The sequence below is a fragment of the Carassius gibelio genome, chromosome B4, assembly GCF_023724105.1.
Source record: "Carassius gibelio isolate Cgi1373 ecotype wild population from Czech Republic chromosome B4, carGib1.2-hapl.c, whole genome shotgun sequence".
Lineage (NCBI taxonomy): Eukaryota > Metazoa > Chordata > Actinopteri > Cypriniformes > Cyprinidae > Carassius > Carassius gibelio.
This window is the reverse complement of record NC_068399.1, coordinates 5,896,901-5,915,208: the sequence shown is the minus strand read 5'-3', so window position 1 is coordinate 5,915,208 and position 18,308 is coordinate 5,896,901. Positions and strand designations below refer to the sequence as shown.

The 18,308-nt window shown below is 36.5% G+C and overlaps 2 protein-coding genes and 1 long non-coding RNA gene across 6 annotated transcripts in view; 2 read left to right on the top strand and 1 right to left on the bottom strand.

Annotated features, from left to right (window-relative positions):
- Positions 1-4,838, top strand: part of LOC127955932 (gastrula zinc finger protein XlCGF7.1) — a 43,946-nt gene extending 39,108 nt beyond the window's left edge. For all 4 annotated transcript variants that reach the window (XM_052553598.1, XM_052553595.1, XM_052553596.1 and 1 more), the window contains one exon: positions 2,249-4,838. In XM_052553598.1, the coding sequence (XP_052409558.1) occupies positions 2,249-3,150 (902 nt within the window). In that variant the 3' untranslated portion in view covers positions 3,151-4,838. The remainder of the gene's footprint in view (positions 1-2,248) is intronic.
- Positions 4,839-6,741: 1,903 nt separating this feature from the next.
- On the bottom strand, positions 6,742-8,364 carry LOC127956098 (uncharacterized). The gene is made up of 2 exons (XR_008153459.1): positions 8,098-8,364; positions 6,742-6,861 (listed from the first exon to the last, which is right to left on the bottom strand). It is a non-coding gene; the product is annotated as an uncharacterized LOC127956098 (long non-coding RNA).
- A 2,550-nt stretch (positions 8,365-10,914) lies between these two features.
- On the top strand, positions 10,915-13,967 carry LOC127956060 (gastrula zinc finger protein XlCGF49.1). Its single transcript, XM_052553827.1, has 2 exons — positions 10,915-11,694; positions 12,188-13,967. Exons 1-2 carry the CDS (start codon positions 11,610-11,612, stop codon positions 12,874-12,876), a joined length of 774 nt encoding a protein of 257 aa, XP_052409787.1. The 5' UTR covers positions 10,915-11,609; the 3' UTR covers positions 12,877-13,967.
- Positions 13,968-18,308: the final 4,341 nt, after the last annotated feature.

Here is an 18,308-nt window from a genome sequence, read left to right as displayed (position 1 = left end):
CCGGGTTTCGGCACCAGTGTAACAATGTTCGTATGGCAGAGAAGGAAGGAGACCAGGGTCGGCGTACTGAGACTCGTGGGAACTTTATTTACTCAAAATCAAAAAGGAAAAGAAAACAAACTCGCGCCACATGCGCATCAATAATCAACATTGACATTGATACTCTTGGCTTCTCTCGTTCCGACTGCTGCTTCCTCCCACGAGTCCTCAGGTCTCTCTCTCGTTTCTGGATAGCGGCTGGCTTAAATACTGCTTCCCCACGCCCATCACTGAAATGAGAAGCAGGTGTTACTTGTCTCTCACTTAACCCACTTACCACCGCTGATCTCTTCACCCTCTCTCCCGTCGCAGATCTCGTTTACTGTATGTAAATGTACTTAGACTGTGAGTCAGAACAGCCAGAATTTTATACTTCTTTCCCAGGATCAGGAAACAGTCTTTCATAAAATGTGCTCTACACACTCAAATATTTGGGTTGAACTGTTCTGGAACAGTGCTGTAGATACAAATTAACCACTGATTTCTAGTTATATCCTCTTTTGGAAGGTTAAACAAAGTAGTGTCGTTTTAGGTATAGGTATTTTACATTAAGTATTTTAACAGTGTTGAAAAAAACCTCAAAGCCGCGTTTCCACTGCAGGAACTTTACCCAGGAACTAGTAACTTTAGGCCAGTACTCTGTGTGTTTCCACTGGAAGAACCAGGAACTAAATAAAGTTCCAGGTAAAAAAAAATGTCCCTCAGAAAGTCTCTGCTGGCGAGGTAGTACTTTTTTAAAGTTCAGGAACTTTCGGGGGCGGGACTTGAGCGCTAAACATCCTGATTGGTTGAGTTCACACAGCAGTGATTTCAACCACCATTTATTCGGATCATTTTCAAAATATTACTGTTATTGTATCATGAAATGTAATTTTAAAAGTTTTTCAGGTGAGAATGTAGTTGTTTAAAACTCAAATCTGTGGTTTATTCATAAAGACAGCGCCTATTTAAAAATGTGTTTCGCCGATCTCGGAGACGGTGAGCTTCACGCGATCAGCGGTAGCTCAGTCCTCATGTATCCGCCGAGAGCAGCCTCACCTCGGCTAGTCCTTCTGATATGTGTCGCTGGCTCTGATGTCTTTTTAGTGGTTAAACATAAAATATAATTTGATTTGGGTAAATCTAACAGGCCTGTATCTTTGGTCTGTATTCAATTTATCTATATGTTAAAATAAAAATAAAAAAGTCCAATTTATATAATATTTTGTTTCATTGTAATTGCTGTATATATATACACGTATCCCTGAACTAAGTACATTTCTACAGCTGTTATTATGTTTAAATGAAAACGAAAGAAGGCAGTGGTACTTGATATCATATTTTGTTTTATTGTAAATATACAGTGAGGAAAACTGCAGTAGTCAAGGCGCGCTGACCGAAGTTATCAAGTACGCTGTTGTTTGCAGAATTACCGGATTTGCATTGTCGTGGACATCACATTCCTGAGTCGAATGAGCAAAGTCTGAACTACCGAGGATGCACGTCCAAGAACGCGTACTACAGTATTGAGAAACGCGCGCAAACCTACGTCACCAGTCTATTTGCCTAATCTTCCCGGTACTTTAGACCATGGTGGAAATGCAGAAAGCAACAGGTCTGGGGGGAAAATAGTTCCTGGTACAAATGTTCCGGTTATTTTGGTGTAAACGCGGCATAAGATAACCTCTAGAAATAAAAAAACACGCACACGACTTAAGCATGCAGAATAATGCAAATTAGATTATTTATTTAGTTTTTGTAATTGAGACTTTGAACAGTTACATAATTGAGGCATCTGTAACTGCAATCACGATTAGAAATTTGATTAATTGTGCAAACTTAAGATAATTATTTTTAAGCACAGTATTTCTGCTACAATGGGGCTTAATTTCTAAATGAAAACTAAACTACAAAACTGAACATAGTTGAGAGTATTAACTTTTTCCTATTATTTTAGACATATCTGGTAGATATGGGATTTGTCTATAATAAAACAATTTTTCAGGGTCCAGTGATAAGGGGTTTGATAGCTGCCAGGTTTTTTTTTTTTTTTTTTTTTTTGTCTTTAAGAAAGTGAAGAGTTAACATTGAGAAGAGGTTCTGAGATTGCTGGATGTGTATAGGATCTTGCATGAATGCATGTGGTTTTGATTATTATTTTGATGTCTGTTGCTTTGTGTCATTATCTGGTGTTAACTTGTATTTTATTGTCTTTTTTTTTTCAATTCAGACCCAATGGCTTTGAAAAAGGAAAGCCAAGAACTGAATAAAATGGAAGAGAATCAGTATGATAGAGATCAGGATTTTATAACTGGAGAAAAATCCACACAAAATGAAAAGACTTCCCCACAAAAAAGAGCTCAAATGACTGAATCTACCAGTTATTTCACATGCTGTCATTGTGGAAAGACTTTCAGTCAAAAACAAAACCTTGAAGTCCACATGAGAATTCACAATGGAGAAAAGCCTTTCACCTGCCAACAGTGTGGAAAGAGTTTCACTCAAAAACAAAACCTTAAAGTCCACATGAGGGTTCACACTGGTGATAAACCTTATACTTGCACTCAGTGTGGACAGAGTTTTACACATAAAGGAAACCTTAATACCCACATGAGAGGTCACACTGGAGAGAGTCCTTACACCTGTGGACTGTGTGAGAAGAGCTTCTCACGAAAAGAAAGTCTTAAAACTCACATGCGAATTCACACTGGAGAGAAGCCGTTCATATGTGGTCAGTGTGGAAAGAGCTTCAGATGTAAAGAAAACCTTAACTGCCACATGAGGATTCACTCAAGAGAGAACAGTTGTATATGTCATCAGTGTGGAAAGAGTTTACCTGACAGGAACCACCTTAGAAATCATGTAACAGCTCACATTGGAGAGAAGCCTTTCATGTGCCATCACTGTGGAAAAACTTGCACAAACAAAGCAATCCTTGAGATTCATTTAAGAGTTCACACTGGAGAGAGGCCTTACACATGCCCTCAGTGTGGAAAGAGTTTCACAAATAAAGGAAATCTTAACATTCACACGAGGCTTCACACTGGAGAGAAGCCCATCACATGTCTTCAGTGTGGAAAGTGTTTCACATATCACACAGACCTGAAACGACATTTGCAAAGTCATTCTTGAAAGAAATTGTAGTATTCCTCAATTTTACAAAACAGTTTCAAAACTCACCTGCACATTCACTCCCCAAGTGAAAAAAGTGCACTTCCATAATGTACTTAAAGTGCACTTGTGAATGATAGTTGGGTTCAAGTGTACTACATGTGGTAACAAAATTTTTTTTATAGAACGATAGTATGTTAAAAGCACGTTTTAGTTCATATTAATAGTTTCTCAAAATACCACAGTTGAGTACATTTATCTTAAGTATTTAAGATTAGTTTTTAGTGTATATAATGAACAAATTTTTGTGTAAACATAGCACCTTAAGTACATTATGGAAGTGCACTTTTTTCACCTGGTTTTAAAGAAGGACTGCTTTATGTTCTTTGTGTGAAAAATGTTTTAAATGGCTCAGAGGTTTAAAATGGCACCAGAAAAATATTGTAAATGTTTAAAGGTTTAACTTGTATATATTCAAATCAGTTTAATACGTCAGAATCACCACAATTATTATTATTATTCTTTTTTTGAAAATTCCACAATTTAATTAAAATACAAATGTAAAAAAAGGATATAAGCTAAAGAAGTTAGTTGCCATCTTATGTTTAAAAGCTTTAATTGTGGCACTAAAATAGTTGCAGAATGTGTATTTATGAAATATTAGTAACAACTGCATAAGCTATGACAGGAAAATAAAACACTAGACAGTGTTTGAAAAGCTATTCTGAACACCACTCTCTGAACTTGAAGTGGAGCAATCACATTTGACTCAGTTGCCCAGCAGAGGTTATACTTCCTTCACCAGGAATTTCAACCTGCTGATGCAGTTCTACACAGCTGTCATCGAGTCTGGCTTCTGCCCTTCTATAACAGTCTGGATTCGCTCAGCTGTCAAATCAGACTTCAGAAAGGCCACTTTGGGCTGCTGGGGGAAGTACTGGTGCTGCCCGGAACTGTATACATTCGGACTGAAGTAAAGAGAGCTTAGAAAAGCGCTAGGAATTCCTCACAACATCTTTGAACTTATGTTGTCTGGATGGCGGTTCAGAACATTGAACACTTTAACAGCCATAAGAAAAGCTATTTACCCCAGGCAATGAATAGTTCATATGGCCCATTTTCCCCACTGTGCAATAAAAACTCTGTGCAATATTATGTTTAGCAATACTCTACCTCTATGACACTAATTGTTTAGAGCACTTGTATATACAAGTATACCTTGTTAAATCATGTTCACCGCAAACAGTATATAATATGTCATTAAATACATAATCAGATTTACTTTCTAAGAATTTAAAATTCCCAAATGCTAAATACAAAGTATGTTTGCACTTTTCTGAATGTTTCTGCATTTACAATATTGAATGAGCATTTGCAAGTCATCATGTGTATATTTATTCGCTACTGTAAATTTGAGTAATTTTAATATATTTAAAGATATTTTATACTTGTACTTCATTACACGAGGCAAAGTTTGTATTTTTTTTTTCTCCACTACATTTAGTAGCTTTGGTTCCTACACAAGTTATTTTTCTCATAACTGGTGGCATGGTGTTTGAATGGTTTTGCTATCTTTGTATGGACAGGGATATGACTCTGAGGTTCTGGCATCTGTGTCTATAAATGTTTTGAGCAGTTGTCATCTAGTGAAGTTTGGGCACCATTACGATATTTAAGTGTCTTTAATAAATATGCCCTTAAAAAAAGAACATTAATTGTGTGCATCTTGAGACAAAACAATGCTCTAGGCGGGTTTCCATCCAAAGTTGTGAATTTAAATTATGCGCAAAATTGGATTATAGCACAAAACATTTGCAAACAAGCACCGTTTCCATCCAAATAGGTCAAAGAGAACAAAATCATAATTTCCTGATAAAAATACTTGGATGACAGACTTTGCTCGGGCTTTTACGAATGACTACAACAGCATTTTAGATGCTGTGGAATGAGATTGGTCCGCTGGTTAGTCAGGATTTACCATCCCATAGCGCAGAGACATACGACATCATTGAACTTGATGAAGAGCTGCCTTTATTTTGCATTACTGTTGCACTGTTTTCCTAATTAATGTTGTTCAGTTGCTTTGACACAATCTTGTTTGTTTAAAGCGCTATATAAATAAAGGTGACTTAACTTTTTAATGCATTTCCATCTCGCATTAACACTTTTTCACCCAAGTCAAAAATCACCACAAACGAACGTTAAAACGTTTTTGTGAATGAAGGCATAAGGCATTAAGGCATTTTATTCTAAATTCAGCTTTCTACCACTCGATTATGATGCGATAATTTCAACATTCGCATAAAAGAAGGGTGATGGAAACTACATTTTAAGATCAGTCAAGCAAGTTTCTTTCAGTTAAAACAGCAGACATTTTAGGATTTTAATAATGCCTAGAACATCCAGAGCAGTTTGACCAATAACATGCAGGTATTGTACATAATCGACCAATCGTGGGGCTGCGTGTGAGAAGGTGAGATTGAGAGGGAACGATCAAAGTGATGCAAATATGTGCACGTGTTGACAACAGGCAATGAGCACTACTCTTTAGCTAGGGTGGCCATATGCGCCATTCATACGGGACACGTCCCAGACAGGATTTTAATATTGCCTAAAATATCCAGATTTTGGCTATTTGCACTGTGCAGATTGATCGCTTTGTAACATTCATGAGAGCTATAAAGAGCAGAGCTGACGGCTCCTTATACATTCGAAACGCTTTCTAGTGTTTGTTGATTCATTTGACTTTGAAGCGTAGTTTAAACTAGTCCTGTTCAAGGAAAGTCTGTTCACTCCACATGTACAGTACAGACCAAAAGTTTGGACACACCTTCTCATTCAAAGAGTTTCCTTTATTTTCATGACTATGAAAAGTGTAGATTCACACTGAAGGCATCAAAACTATGAATTAACACATGTGGAATTATATACATAACAAAAAAGTGTGAAACAACTGAAAATATGTCATATTGCAGGTTCTTCAAAGTAGCCACCTTTTGCTTTGATTACTGCTTTGCACACTCTTGGCATTCTCTTGATGAGCTTCAACAGGGTATCTACACATTTTTTAACAGCAAATTTAATAACTTTTAAGACCTTTTTAAGTCCTCTAAAAGGAAAATTTAAGACTTTATCTAAACAAACAAAAAAAACAGGAAAATGTTCAGTCCGACAACACAGATTGATGTGGTGAAGCATTAGTGTGGCACAACTCACCACAGCCACGCTCAAGACAGGTCAAAGGGGCGCGAAAACTTTTATACCAAGTGCTGATTGACCTTACAACCCTGACATGGTTGACTATGTATAAACTATCAGCCTTTAAGGTACTTCAGGTAATTTCTAAATTCTGGCCCCTCATAGCAGTTTGAAAAAGACATGGAAGACAGCCCCAGGACATTACAAAAGCCCATGTATTCATCATACTTGATCTAAATTATGGGTAAATGTTGCTGCCTAATAGTCTTGAGTTGGGTTTGGGGGTTCTCCCCCAAGAAAATGTTGTTCAGGGTCTGATTCGTGTTTTCTATGTCATTTCAGACACAGATAAATGCAAGCACATTCAATAATCTATGCATAGACCTAATGAATGTCAGACAATTGTAGGAAAGATCAGGATCAGAAATTTATTGCATGTTCCAGTTGTAGGAGATCCATGACTTTCCAATTTACTGTGGGTCCATCCATTGACACAGAAAGCATGTTCCTTAAATTAAGTTCCTTGGTGCCCTCCTGAAATTATAAAAAAATAAAATCAAAACAAAGTCCACCTCAAGAATGATAACATTTTCATTCATGTTCACTCAGATTAGATGGTTTGTCTAAAGTAGTGATTCTCAAACTGTGGTCTGGGGACCACTGGAGGTATGCCAGATTACCAAAGAGGTCTGTGAGCAAAAGTCATCAACCAAAAATGACTGACATGGACTGTGACGCCGTTGAACATTTCCAATTCGCTTCTCATGACTTGTTTTCTAATCATGCACATTATTAGCAGGTGAAGTTAGCCATGGTTTCAGAAGACTAAAATGGCCTGCATTTTTACATGCATTAGGGATGATCATTAAGCCAAATATGTCAAGATTGTTTTTGTTTTTTTTATTGACTAAGTGGTCCTTGATTTGAAAGAAAAAATATGTTTGAGAAACAAGTTTAGCCATAATAGTGAATGCTCACAAATTGGGCCTATGTGATAGGGTTCAGTGTCAACGTTGTTAACCTAAAATTGAGAAGCACAAAACAGATATTTGGAGTCTAATTATGAACTGGGCTACATCATTTAATTCAATTCAATTTTACTTTTCACATAAAAAATATGCAAGAAGCATAATGCATATTGAATGCTTTATACAGTAAAGTTATGTACAGCACTGCCTTCCGTCCATAATGCAAAAGTCCTATGCCTAGATGTCACCCACCCACAACATTTTTTTAACTGATTGGCTGGGACAATATATCGATGCATTTTGAATCGAGAAATTATTCTGGATCGATTCCAATTTTTCTGAATGCATCGCGATTCTCTCTCGAAAACGATTCTTAGTTTAGTTTTTAACAACAGATGCCACTGCGTTTAGATGCCTTACACACACCACTTGAACCTACTATAAAATAACAATTAATAAAGTTTGAAAACGTTGAAGCGAAGTACAAGGGTGTTTGCAGTGGGGCGTTTACATTAATCTCGCGTCATAAAAGCAATATATCAATTACATTCTCAGACTCTGCAGAACGCGCGAGCGCTCTTCATCGTGAGCATTTGAGTGTTCGGTTAAAAACTAGCCTAGAGCGCCATCTGCAAAAACTAAGCTCAGAATCAATTTGCAAAGTATTCTGAAAAAATTTAAATCAATCCAACAATTGTGACGCATCTATATATTGTCCCAAATATTCATTAGGAAATAACAAAAACACATGAAGCATGTTAACATATTCAAATAATTTTAAATGTTACTTTTAGAGTCTTACCTTAAAGTGCTACAGCAAGTCTTCTGCCGTTGAGGGGCTCAAAAACTGAGAACCAAGATAGGGAGACCTGACAATCGTGGTCTTGTCCACAGCTTTATCGTCTTTGCCCATGCTTGCGATTTCGCAAAATGCCGTGGTGGCGAACCATCAACGCAACGCGTTCATTAATCACTTACTCGTATGTCACCTATGGAATGATGCAGGTTGCACCGACGAAGTGCTGCCCCCAAATGTTGCGCTGGTCAAAGTGCGGTCGAAAAAATAAATAAAAATGACGAGTCAGACATGAAATTTAAGATCCCACATGAAATTTAAGACATTCATATGGAAAATTCCAGGATTCAAGACATTTTCAGACCTTAAAAATCGAAAATTGTATTTAAGACATTTCAAGACTTTTTAAGGACCCGCGGGGACCCTGTTCAAGAGGTAGTCACCTGAAATGGTCTTCCAACAGTCTTGAAGGAGTTCCCCGAGAGATGCTTAGCACTTGTTGGCCCTTTTGCCTTCTGTCTGCGGTCCAGCTCACCCCTAAACCATCTCGATTGGGTTCAGGTCCGGTGACTGTGGAGGCCAGGTCATCTGGCGCAGCACCCCATCACTCTCCTTCTTGCTCAAATAGCCCTTGATGCCTTCAGTGTGACTCTACAATTTTCATAGTCATAAAAATAAAGAAAAGTCTTTGAATGAGAAGGTGTGTCCAAACTTTTGGTCTGTACTGTATATTTGCAATGGCTCTAGGCAGCAGCTATTTCAGGCATCCAAGATCAGACATCGGAAAGAACTAACAGAGTTACTGGAAAATGAATTTCTAAAAAAATGTGTGAGCCAGATATGTCCTCTAGTTGCCACATTTAGGAGGACAAAAAAGATCGTGTTCATAGTTTTGAGATTAGTTTTGAATTTGGATAATGGGTCTGAATTACAGATGTAAGCTGGGAAAGAATTTCAAATGGCGAGGAGCAGCACTACTAAAGGCTCTATGGGGCAGGTGGTTAAATGAGCCAGTGGTATATGGAGGAGACTTAATGAAGAGGAGCGGAGAGTTTCAGACAAAAAAAAGTTGAAAGAATTTGAGAGAGAACCAAATGTTTATTTCGTGAAGACAGTAGGACAGACAGGTGGAAGAATGGAATCAGTCTTTGTACATACATAAAGCTGTGTATTATGTATATTATACATACAGTGGGGCTCGAAAGTTTGGGCACCCCTTGCAGAATCTGTGAAAATATGAGTAATTTTCAAAAAATAAGAGAGATCATACTAAATGCATGTTATATTTTATTTAGTACTGTCCTGAGTAAGATATTGTGCATAAAAGATATTAACATTTAGTCCACAAGACAAAAAAATGCTGAAATTATTAAAATAACCCCACTCAAAAGTTTGGGAACCCTTGGTTCTTAATACTGTGTTCTGTTACCTGATGATCCTCGACTGTCTTTCTGTTTTGTGATGGTTGTGCATGAGTCCCTTGTTTGTTCTGAACAGTTAAACTGAGCAGCGTTCTTCAGAAAAATATTGAAGGTCCTGCAGATTCTTCAGTTTTCCAGCATCTTTGCATACAGTATTTGAACCCTTTCCAGCAGTGACTGTATGATTTTGAGATACATCTTTTCAGACTGAGGACATTTGAGGGACTCAAACACAACTATTTAAAAAGATTCAAACATTCACTGATGCTCCAGAAGGAAACAAGATGCATTAAGAGCTGGGGGGTGAAAACTTTACATTTATCTGACGCTTTTATCCAAACAACTTACAACTGTTATATATATATATATATATATATATATATATATATATATATATATATATATATATATATATATATATATATATGTGTGTGTGTGTGTGTGTGTGTATGTCAGAGGTCACACACCTCCAGAGCAACTAGGGGTTAAGTGTCTTGCTCAGGGACACATTGGTGTCCCACAGTGGATTCAAACCCAGGTTTCTCACACCAAAGGCATGTGTCTTATCCACTGCACCAACACCACCCATTTTTATGCTGAATAACTAAAATGACACAGTTTTTACATTCAAACATTTTATACATTGTTTATCTGGCATTTTGTTTTGTTTGTCAGATATTGTCTTTATTGATCATTAATGGTGTCTTATAATTCTTAAGTACATAAACACAAACGTCTCCAGAATCGTTTTTGGCTAATTAATTTAGTTTGTTCACTTTTTTTGCCCATTTTGAATATTTAATTATTGTATTTCCATTTTGTTTTTATTTCTCCATCATATTATTTCAAGCAGGATTGTTAGTAGAAACTATATGGCTTCGAAATATAGGCTGCTGTTTTATTAATACTGCTATATACACTAACATCTTATTTCTTTCTTTGCTTTATCACACAGTTCCTCATATATTTAGCTACACCTGATGTTTCCTATGCTAAACCTTTTTTTCTCTCTTTTTTTCTTTTTTTTTTTACCAATGTCGAATTGTTAGCATTGGTTTTGCTTATCTTAGGTAGCACCATTGAAGGCATCTTAAGTAAAACGGGTTTTAAAAACTATTTAAATTATTAGTTTAGTTATAATTTATGCAATAAATACTTTGCTCAATTATATAAATTATATGTAATTACAATTATATCAATTATATATATAAGTTTGAAGGGGGGGATTTTAAAATGTTTTTCCACCAAATTTTAATATATGAATACCTTTGATATATGTTTTATTATATGTGTGTTTTCAATCTGTGCATAATGTCTCTTCACCTGTGTAATTTTAGACAGCAGCGTGTGAAATTTACTTTTATTTTGGGTGACGATGTGACGTCATAAGTCAGCGCCGCTCTCCTGCATCTGTTGTGATCAGGTTGGGACAAGGTGGGTGTTTTAAAAGATCTAAAGTGCTAAAATCGTTACAATTAATTAAAACAGCTTTTACCAACGAAGTAAGTGAGTTAACAGTTATTCATTTAACACTGTAGTGCTTTATATAACATTACAAAACGTTATTTTTATGAGTAAAGCCTGTCCTCACATGAGCAACAGAAAAGGTGCGTCATATTTCGTTCCCAATATCATTAATCTGTCTATCGTAAACGCAAACTCTTTCACAGGCAAGCAATGGTGGGAGAAATTTAGCTTTTCGGAACTCCGAGTCAATTGAATCAATTGCTTCGCTAAATGATTCACTGAATCGAAGCGTTCGAATCACCGCTTCAATCTAATCGCTGTTGGTCAGAACAGTGTAAAGGCAACAACAACACAAACATGAACACTAAATATATACAAATATAAATCACAATCAAATATGAAGTGCATGTGTTTTTTTTTTGTTTTTTTTTTTTTATTAATTTACAGTTAAGTTTTGTGGCTAATCAAGCAATTTAAGACAATTCGTCACTATGTGTTGACTACTGAACTAATGAGCTGATTAAGAAATTTAGTTTCGGTTTTATTTCTGTCCGATTTTATTAGCATCTTAAGCAAGATAATGTGTGAAAACACCTGATGAAGCACCTGAGATCCATGTAAAATACTGTTATGGAGTTTATCAAAGAGGAGAGAGAAGACATGAGGATTGAAGAAGCAATCGGAGTCAAACAAGAAGATACTGAGGAACAAACAGGTTGGTTTCCATTCTCAAAGATGAATACTGATGCTTATTAAAATCTCTTGAAAAAAAAAATATATAATGTTTTGTAATATCATATATGTTCTTACTAAAGCTGTTTAATGTGAGCACATGCCCAGTCAAATACCAATGCTACCTTAAAATGCACCTAAACACATAAAAATATAAAATAAGATTAGAACTGCACTTTAGAATCTACTTCTAAATTTAAAACCATAAAAATAATTAATTTCTGTCACATAATTATGCAACAATATCCAACAAAAATCTTAATTTTGCATACAGAAAAACTGTTAAAGGTGAGTAATCAACATTACACTTGTTTTCTGTGAGTAAGATTTTATTAATTGTCAAAAATGCTCACTATATCAAACCAGATACTTTTAAGCACAGTTGTAATTCCAGATGGACATCTCTGTGCCCTTTACTTCTGAAAGTACTAACGTTTAAAAGGAAATAAACTGTGTAATTGTCTTTTTTGTCATAGATCTGATGGTGTTGAAAGAGGAGACAAGAGTACTACATAAAACTGAAGAGAAGGACCAATATTTCACAAATGGAGAAAAATCAATTAGCTGCTTACAGACTGGAAAGACTTCCTCTCAAAAAGGAACTCAAAAGACAGAAACTAAAAGTTTCACCTGCCAACAATGTGGGAAAAGTTTCAACCGAAAAGGAAACCTTAATTACCACACGAGAATTCACACTGGAGAGAAGCCTTACACGTGTCCTCAATGCGGGATACGTTTTATTCAAGGAGTAATGCTTAAAAGGCACATTAGGACTCACACTGGAGAGAAGCCTTTCACCTGCAAACAGTGTGGAAAGAGTTTCATTCGAAAAGGATGCCTTAAAAGTCACATGAGAACTCATACTGGAGAGCAGCCTTACACTTGCTCTCAGTGTGAAAGGACTTTTGCACATAAACAGACTCTTAATGCCCACATTAGGATTCACAGTGGGGAGAGACCTTACACCTGCCAACAGTGTGGAAAGAGTTTCTCTGAAAGTGGAAACCTTAAAGTCCACATGAGGATTCACACTGGAGAGAAGCCTTTCAGCTGCCAACAGTGTGGAAAGAGTTTCAATCAAAAAGGAAACTTTAAAGTCCACATGAGAGTTCACAATGTGGAAAAGCCTGAAAACTGTGTGGAAAGAGCTTCACAGCAGAAGTAAACGTTACAGTGCGTTCACACCGCTGCAGGCGAGAGCGTCAAAGTGGAATGGAAGTCATTCATTATCATTAGGGCCTTTTGCACTGCAGGAACCTTTTTATAGTTCCAGAACTAATTGTGGAACTACGTACAATTTTAGTACCACCTTTTTAGAGAACCAAATTAGCTCCTACACCGGAGCAGGGTCTAACCAGCATAAACTTGCACTTAATGTGACGTAAGTAGACATTGATTGGCCAGATGTATTCAAAAACGGCCCCAATATATGTGACTGAGTGCTGGTGTCCCATTAGTGATGTGACATTCAGCCAGGTATGGTGACCCATACTCAGAATTCCAATTTAACCCGTCCAAAGTGCACGCACACACACACACACCTCAGTCATGGTATTGTCTGCCTGAGATTCAAACCCACAACCCTAGGGTTAGGAGTCAAACTCTCTAACCACTGGGCCACGACTTCCCCACATTATGGTGCATGTAGCTAGTATACTACCACTAGATGGTTTGCATTGTGCAGTCCCAACAGAAAAAACTACTGCAAAAGCAGTGATTGAGCTGTTACACATCCCAGATGATATGACAGCACCCCAGACAACAGTTGCACGCTATCTGTAAAAAATACATTGCTGAAATTGATCTGAACACCCTTTAACTTTTCCTTCAGTTCTGTACTGGTTCAGATATAATAGAGAAGCCTATTACAATTGAATTTATTGAAACAATGATTTGTTTCTAATCATTTAAGATCCTCACAAGCTCAGTGTGGGCTATGGATATAATTTAGGTCCACAAGCACAATTAAACCATCCATGTGAAGAAATCAAGAAACATGAGCGGGCTAAACAGAAATTTGTACACAAGTGAATTGACCCAACATTTGGCGCGATGATAATACAACTGTTTTCAGGATTGTTGCTGTTTTACAAAATCAGTTCAAGTTAAGTTGCGAACTTTCTGGAGTTGTTTGACTCCACCCAGAAATTATGTTCAGATATGTTAGTTGCTTGTGAACATTAAAATTATTCTAAATATGCTTTTCTTTTTTTCAGAGATTTAGGAATTAAACTGAATTTTGTTGGTGTGTTCTGATCTTTGAGAGTTTTAAGTGCGATGTTTCAAAATGGTTTTGGTGATGGTCTTCAGGCCACAGACTAATTTTAGCATTAAATGAAGACATAATATCTTAGCTCAATTGGTAGAGCTCTGCGATATCAAGCACAAGGTGGGGGGTTTGATTCCCCGGGAACACATGATAGGTAAAAATAAATAGCCTGAATGCACTGCGAGTCGCTTTGGATAAAAGCGTCAGCTAAATGCATAAATTTAATTTTAAATTTACTTATCTGTGTCTTTACACTGTCCATGACAAACAATAAGAAATTTGAAAGGTGAATACAAAATCTAAATTCTTGACAATCATCCGGTTTCTGACTGTAAATATGACCCTACAGACAAATTCATTGATTTATCACAAATGTAGTGTAGTTACAGATAATCAAATAAAAAAAAAAAACAATGTACAATTTATAAGCGACAATAATATGAATTTAAATACGAATTCATAGTAACATTTATTTACACAGTTTACAGTACTGAATAATAACAGCCTTAAAATGCATGCAATTAAGGCAAAAATGCAGTCAATGTATGAGTGTTGGCAATTTAATTGTCCTGTCCTCTTATCTGTGGCACAACATCACTTAAATGTAAATCTAGGTCAAGTGCTTGTGTTCCTGTAGAGGGAAACTGCAAGCCTAATTCCTTCATTATAATTGTGCAAAAATCAAATACATCCACATCACATGGCACAGTACTTAAGATTTTGCCGTTTTCTTAACAAGTAGTTAATTCTTCAGTCAGTGGAACAACATGGTCTTCCACTCCCCACAATACATACCATATTGGTGGGACATTGGTGTTTTTAGACGGCCTTATGCGGTGAGCGTTCCAAGCATCTTTTATCCCATTTAATTCCTATAAAAGAAACAAAATACAATGCCTAAATTGCCCGAATAGAATAGTTTTGGCCTATAGCCTACATCTTATACACTGATTTCAAAGTGAATTGGGGTCCCAGGGGACTGATCTCTGTCCAGTGCTGAAATAAATACATGCAAACATATGAAGAGTGTGCAATAGTATTTCTCAGATTAAGGACATGAAAAAGAATTGTGATAGAGCTCTCTCCAAAACATCACCGGTGAAAAACCCTTCATCCTTGAGTTGTCCTGGAAGTCTGATCAAGTATTCTGTTCCCTCCTTTCTCATCACTCCCCACCAGCTTTCAATTCGCTGGTTTGCAGTGTTTCTCCCTGTAATTTAACTGTGTTCTGCTGCTCGTTCGTCCTCACCGTTTCTCTGCAAATACTGCTGAATATCTCTCACCACCGCATTCTCCGGGCCAATCTCAGTCCGCACAAGCTTGGGACACCCTCCAAAGCGCTCAACTGTTTCAACAAAGAAGCCACCAATAACTTTAGCCACATAATTTTACGTGAAAATCCGTCCATGTTGCCATTAATGCATATTCCATAGGGCTTCAGTTTATCATATGAGTCTTTATGCCATATAAAGTTGTGTCCTTGTGCAATAAACTGTCTTCGTCTCAAGCATCGAGTCTGGCGAGCCTGGGAGTAAACAGGGCCAAGTATAGAGAGAATGATTCTTACTTCTTTTCTGATACGAATTCCTTGTTGCAAACACTTTGTATACATCAAACGATATCCATGATCTTTTTTTGGAGCCTTGCGGCTGATCAACAATGAAGTCAATACAAGACCCTAAGTCATCGTAACGTCACCGGTAGAGTCCTCCATTTCTTAGTATGTGATGTAGATGCAAGGCTTTTGAGAATGTCTTTATAAATCATTCCCATAAAATAAAACCCTATTAAAGCGTATCTTCACAACATAACATGACATAGCATAGCAGCAACATATTTTTATGAGGAATTATTATATTGAGTGCGTGATTTACTTAAACCGAGGGAACTATTTATTAAATCGTGTGCACAATCTAGTAAATTACAGAAAATGTGTCTTAAATTGCGTTCCGAAGACAAACTAAGCTTTTACAGGTTTGAAACAACATGAGGGTAAAGTGATTAATGACAAAATATCATTTATTATCTTAATGAGTGCTGTCTCTATGCTGTGATGCGATCGGAAACCAGATCGAAAACCAGATTGTCAGTCTTTCAACAGTGGCAAAAAGAGTGCAAGTGTTGTTTAAGTTACTGTTTATAAGGTTTGAGAAAATCCTCTGTCAAGCTGTGGCTAGTTACACATTGAAAGCACCTCACCTCTTTCACACTAGTGCTATTTATGCATTAAACATACACTGCTTTGGTTATGACATGAAAATGTTTTATTTTTTTTACATTTTCATAATTTACAAAGAATATATAAAATACAAATTTTAACTTACTTTTTTTTTTAAAGAATCAAAAAGATAACGTTTAAAAACTTCAATGAAAAAAATATTTAAATATTATTTTCATAAATTGAAATTTAGGGGTTAGATTCCGGACAGCCACCTCCCAGATGAAAGTACCCAATAAATGATGATTCTATATATAAATTAAGCTTAGTAATGTTTTACATATTATTATGGGTTTAAACAGATAATAGAAGGATCTTAGTAAACATATAAGATTTGAATAATTAAAACATTTTTAAATGTTTTTAAGTTTTGGACAGCAGTTTGGACCAATTCTGTAGAATGGCTCATATAGAGACAGGTGTGTTTGATCAGGGTTGAAAGTGAACTCTGCAGGTTGATAGAACTCCAGAGCTAGGCCATTCAAAGCTTTGTGTGTAGTTGGCATCATTTTAAAATTGATAGGAAACCGTTAATCTGTGTAGAGCTAATTTATTGACCCTGCAATATTTTAAAGGTGGAAGAAGATTGTTTTTACAAATGTTGTAAATGTTAATATCAAAGGACCGACTTCTGCAACACAACACCTAAGTTCATATCTATAAAAACCTTACCACAATACAAACATCAAGGTCTAGATTATCATTTGTTGTGGCATTTGTATTAATTTGTTATTAATATTTAATACCTCATTTCGAATTAAAACACTGCCAACTTGAAGTGTTTCAATATAAGTATCATTGACATAACAGTTAAGTCTAATAATATTTCCCCTCAAGGAGAAAAGCACAGGACCTAATACTGAGCCCTGTGGTACTCCATATTTGCGTATGATAAGGCATCTAGCATACCTGTTGTTGCTCCTAAGTGTAAATGTTTGGATGTATGTTGTTTTGTGCCATTAAACTCAGGTTATCAATCATCAATTTTTTTTGGCTATAGACCTGGTGGTTCTGAAAGAAGAGAGTCAAGAACTGAATCAAAAGGAAGATAGAAATCAGTATGAGAAAAAATATGATTTCATGATTGGAGAAAAATCTTTAAGTTGCTCACAAACTGAAAAGAATGGAAAAAGAGCTCAAATGACTACAGTTCGATATAAGTTCACCTTCCAACAGTGTGGGAAGAGTTATGCTCATCTTAGAAACCTTATAGTCCACATGAAATTCACACTGGAGAGAAGCCTTATACTTGCCAGCATTGTGAAAGGAGTTTCATTCAAAAACAAAACCTTGAAGTCCACATGAGAGTTCACACTGGAGAATGCCCCTTCACCTGCCAACAGTGTGGAAATGTTTCAGTCTAAATGGAAACCTGAAAGTCCATATGAGAGTTCACACTGGAGAAAGCCCATTCACCTGCAATCAGTGTGGAAAATGTTTCACTCAAAAAGAAAGCCTAAAAGTCCACATGAGAATTTATACTGGAGAGACGCCTTTCACATGCCATCAGTGTGGAAAGAGATTTAAACATAAAGGAAAACTTAATGACCACAAGGAAACTCACACCAGAGAGAAGCAATTTGTTTGTGGCCAGTGTGGAAAGACTTTTAAATTGACCAGAGCCCTTATAGAACACACAAGGATTCACTCAAAAGAGACCTGTTTTATATGTCATCAGTGGAAGTAGTTTCAAAGATAAGAAGCATTTGAAGAATCATGTAAAAATTCACATTGGAGAAAAGCCTTTCATGTGCCATGAGTGTGGAAAGAACTGCAAAAATAAAGGAAATCTTGAGGCTCATTTTAGAGTTCACAGTGGAGAGAAGCCTTTTACATGCCTTCAGTGTGGAAAGTGTTTCACACTAACAGGTAACCTTAACATTCACTTGAGGCTTCACACTGGAGAGAAGCCTTTCTCTTGCCTTCAGTGTGAAAAAAGAAATCTTGCGGTTAAAGGAAATCTTGAGGCTCACATGAGGCTTCACACTGGGGAGAGGCCTTATAAATGTCTTCAGTGTGAAAAGAGGTTAACAAATAACAGAGACCTGAAAGGTCATTCGCAAACTCATTCTGGACAAAAAACTACAATGTTCTGAGTTTGACGAGATGT

Coding starts and splice junctions, on each gene's coding strand:
- LOC127956060 (XM_052553827.1), top strand. CDS start 11,610: ATGGAGTTTATCAAAGAGGAGAGAGAAGACATGAGGATTGAAGAAGCA. Junction 11,695..12,187: donor AGATACTGAGGAACAAACAG/GTTGGTTTCCAT, acceptor TTTTTGTCATAG/ATCTGATGGTGTTGAAAGAG.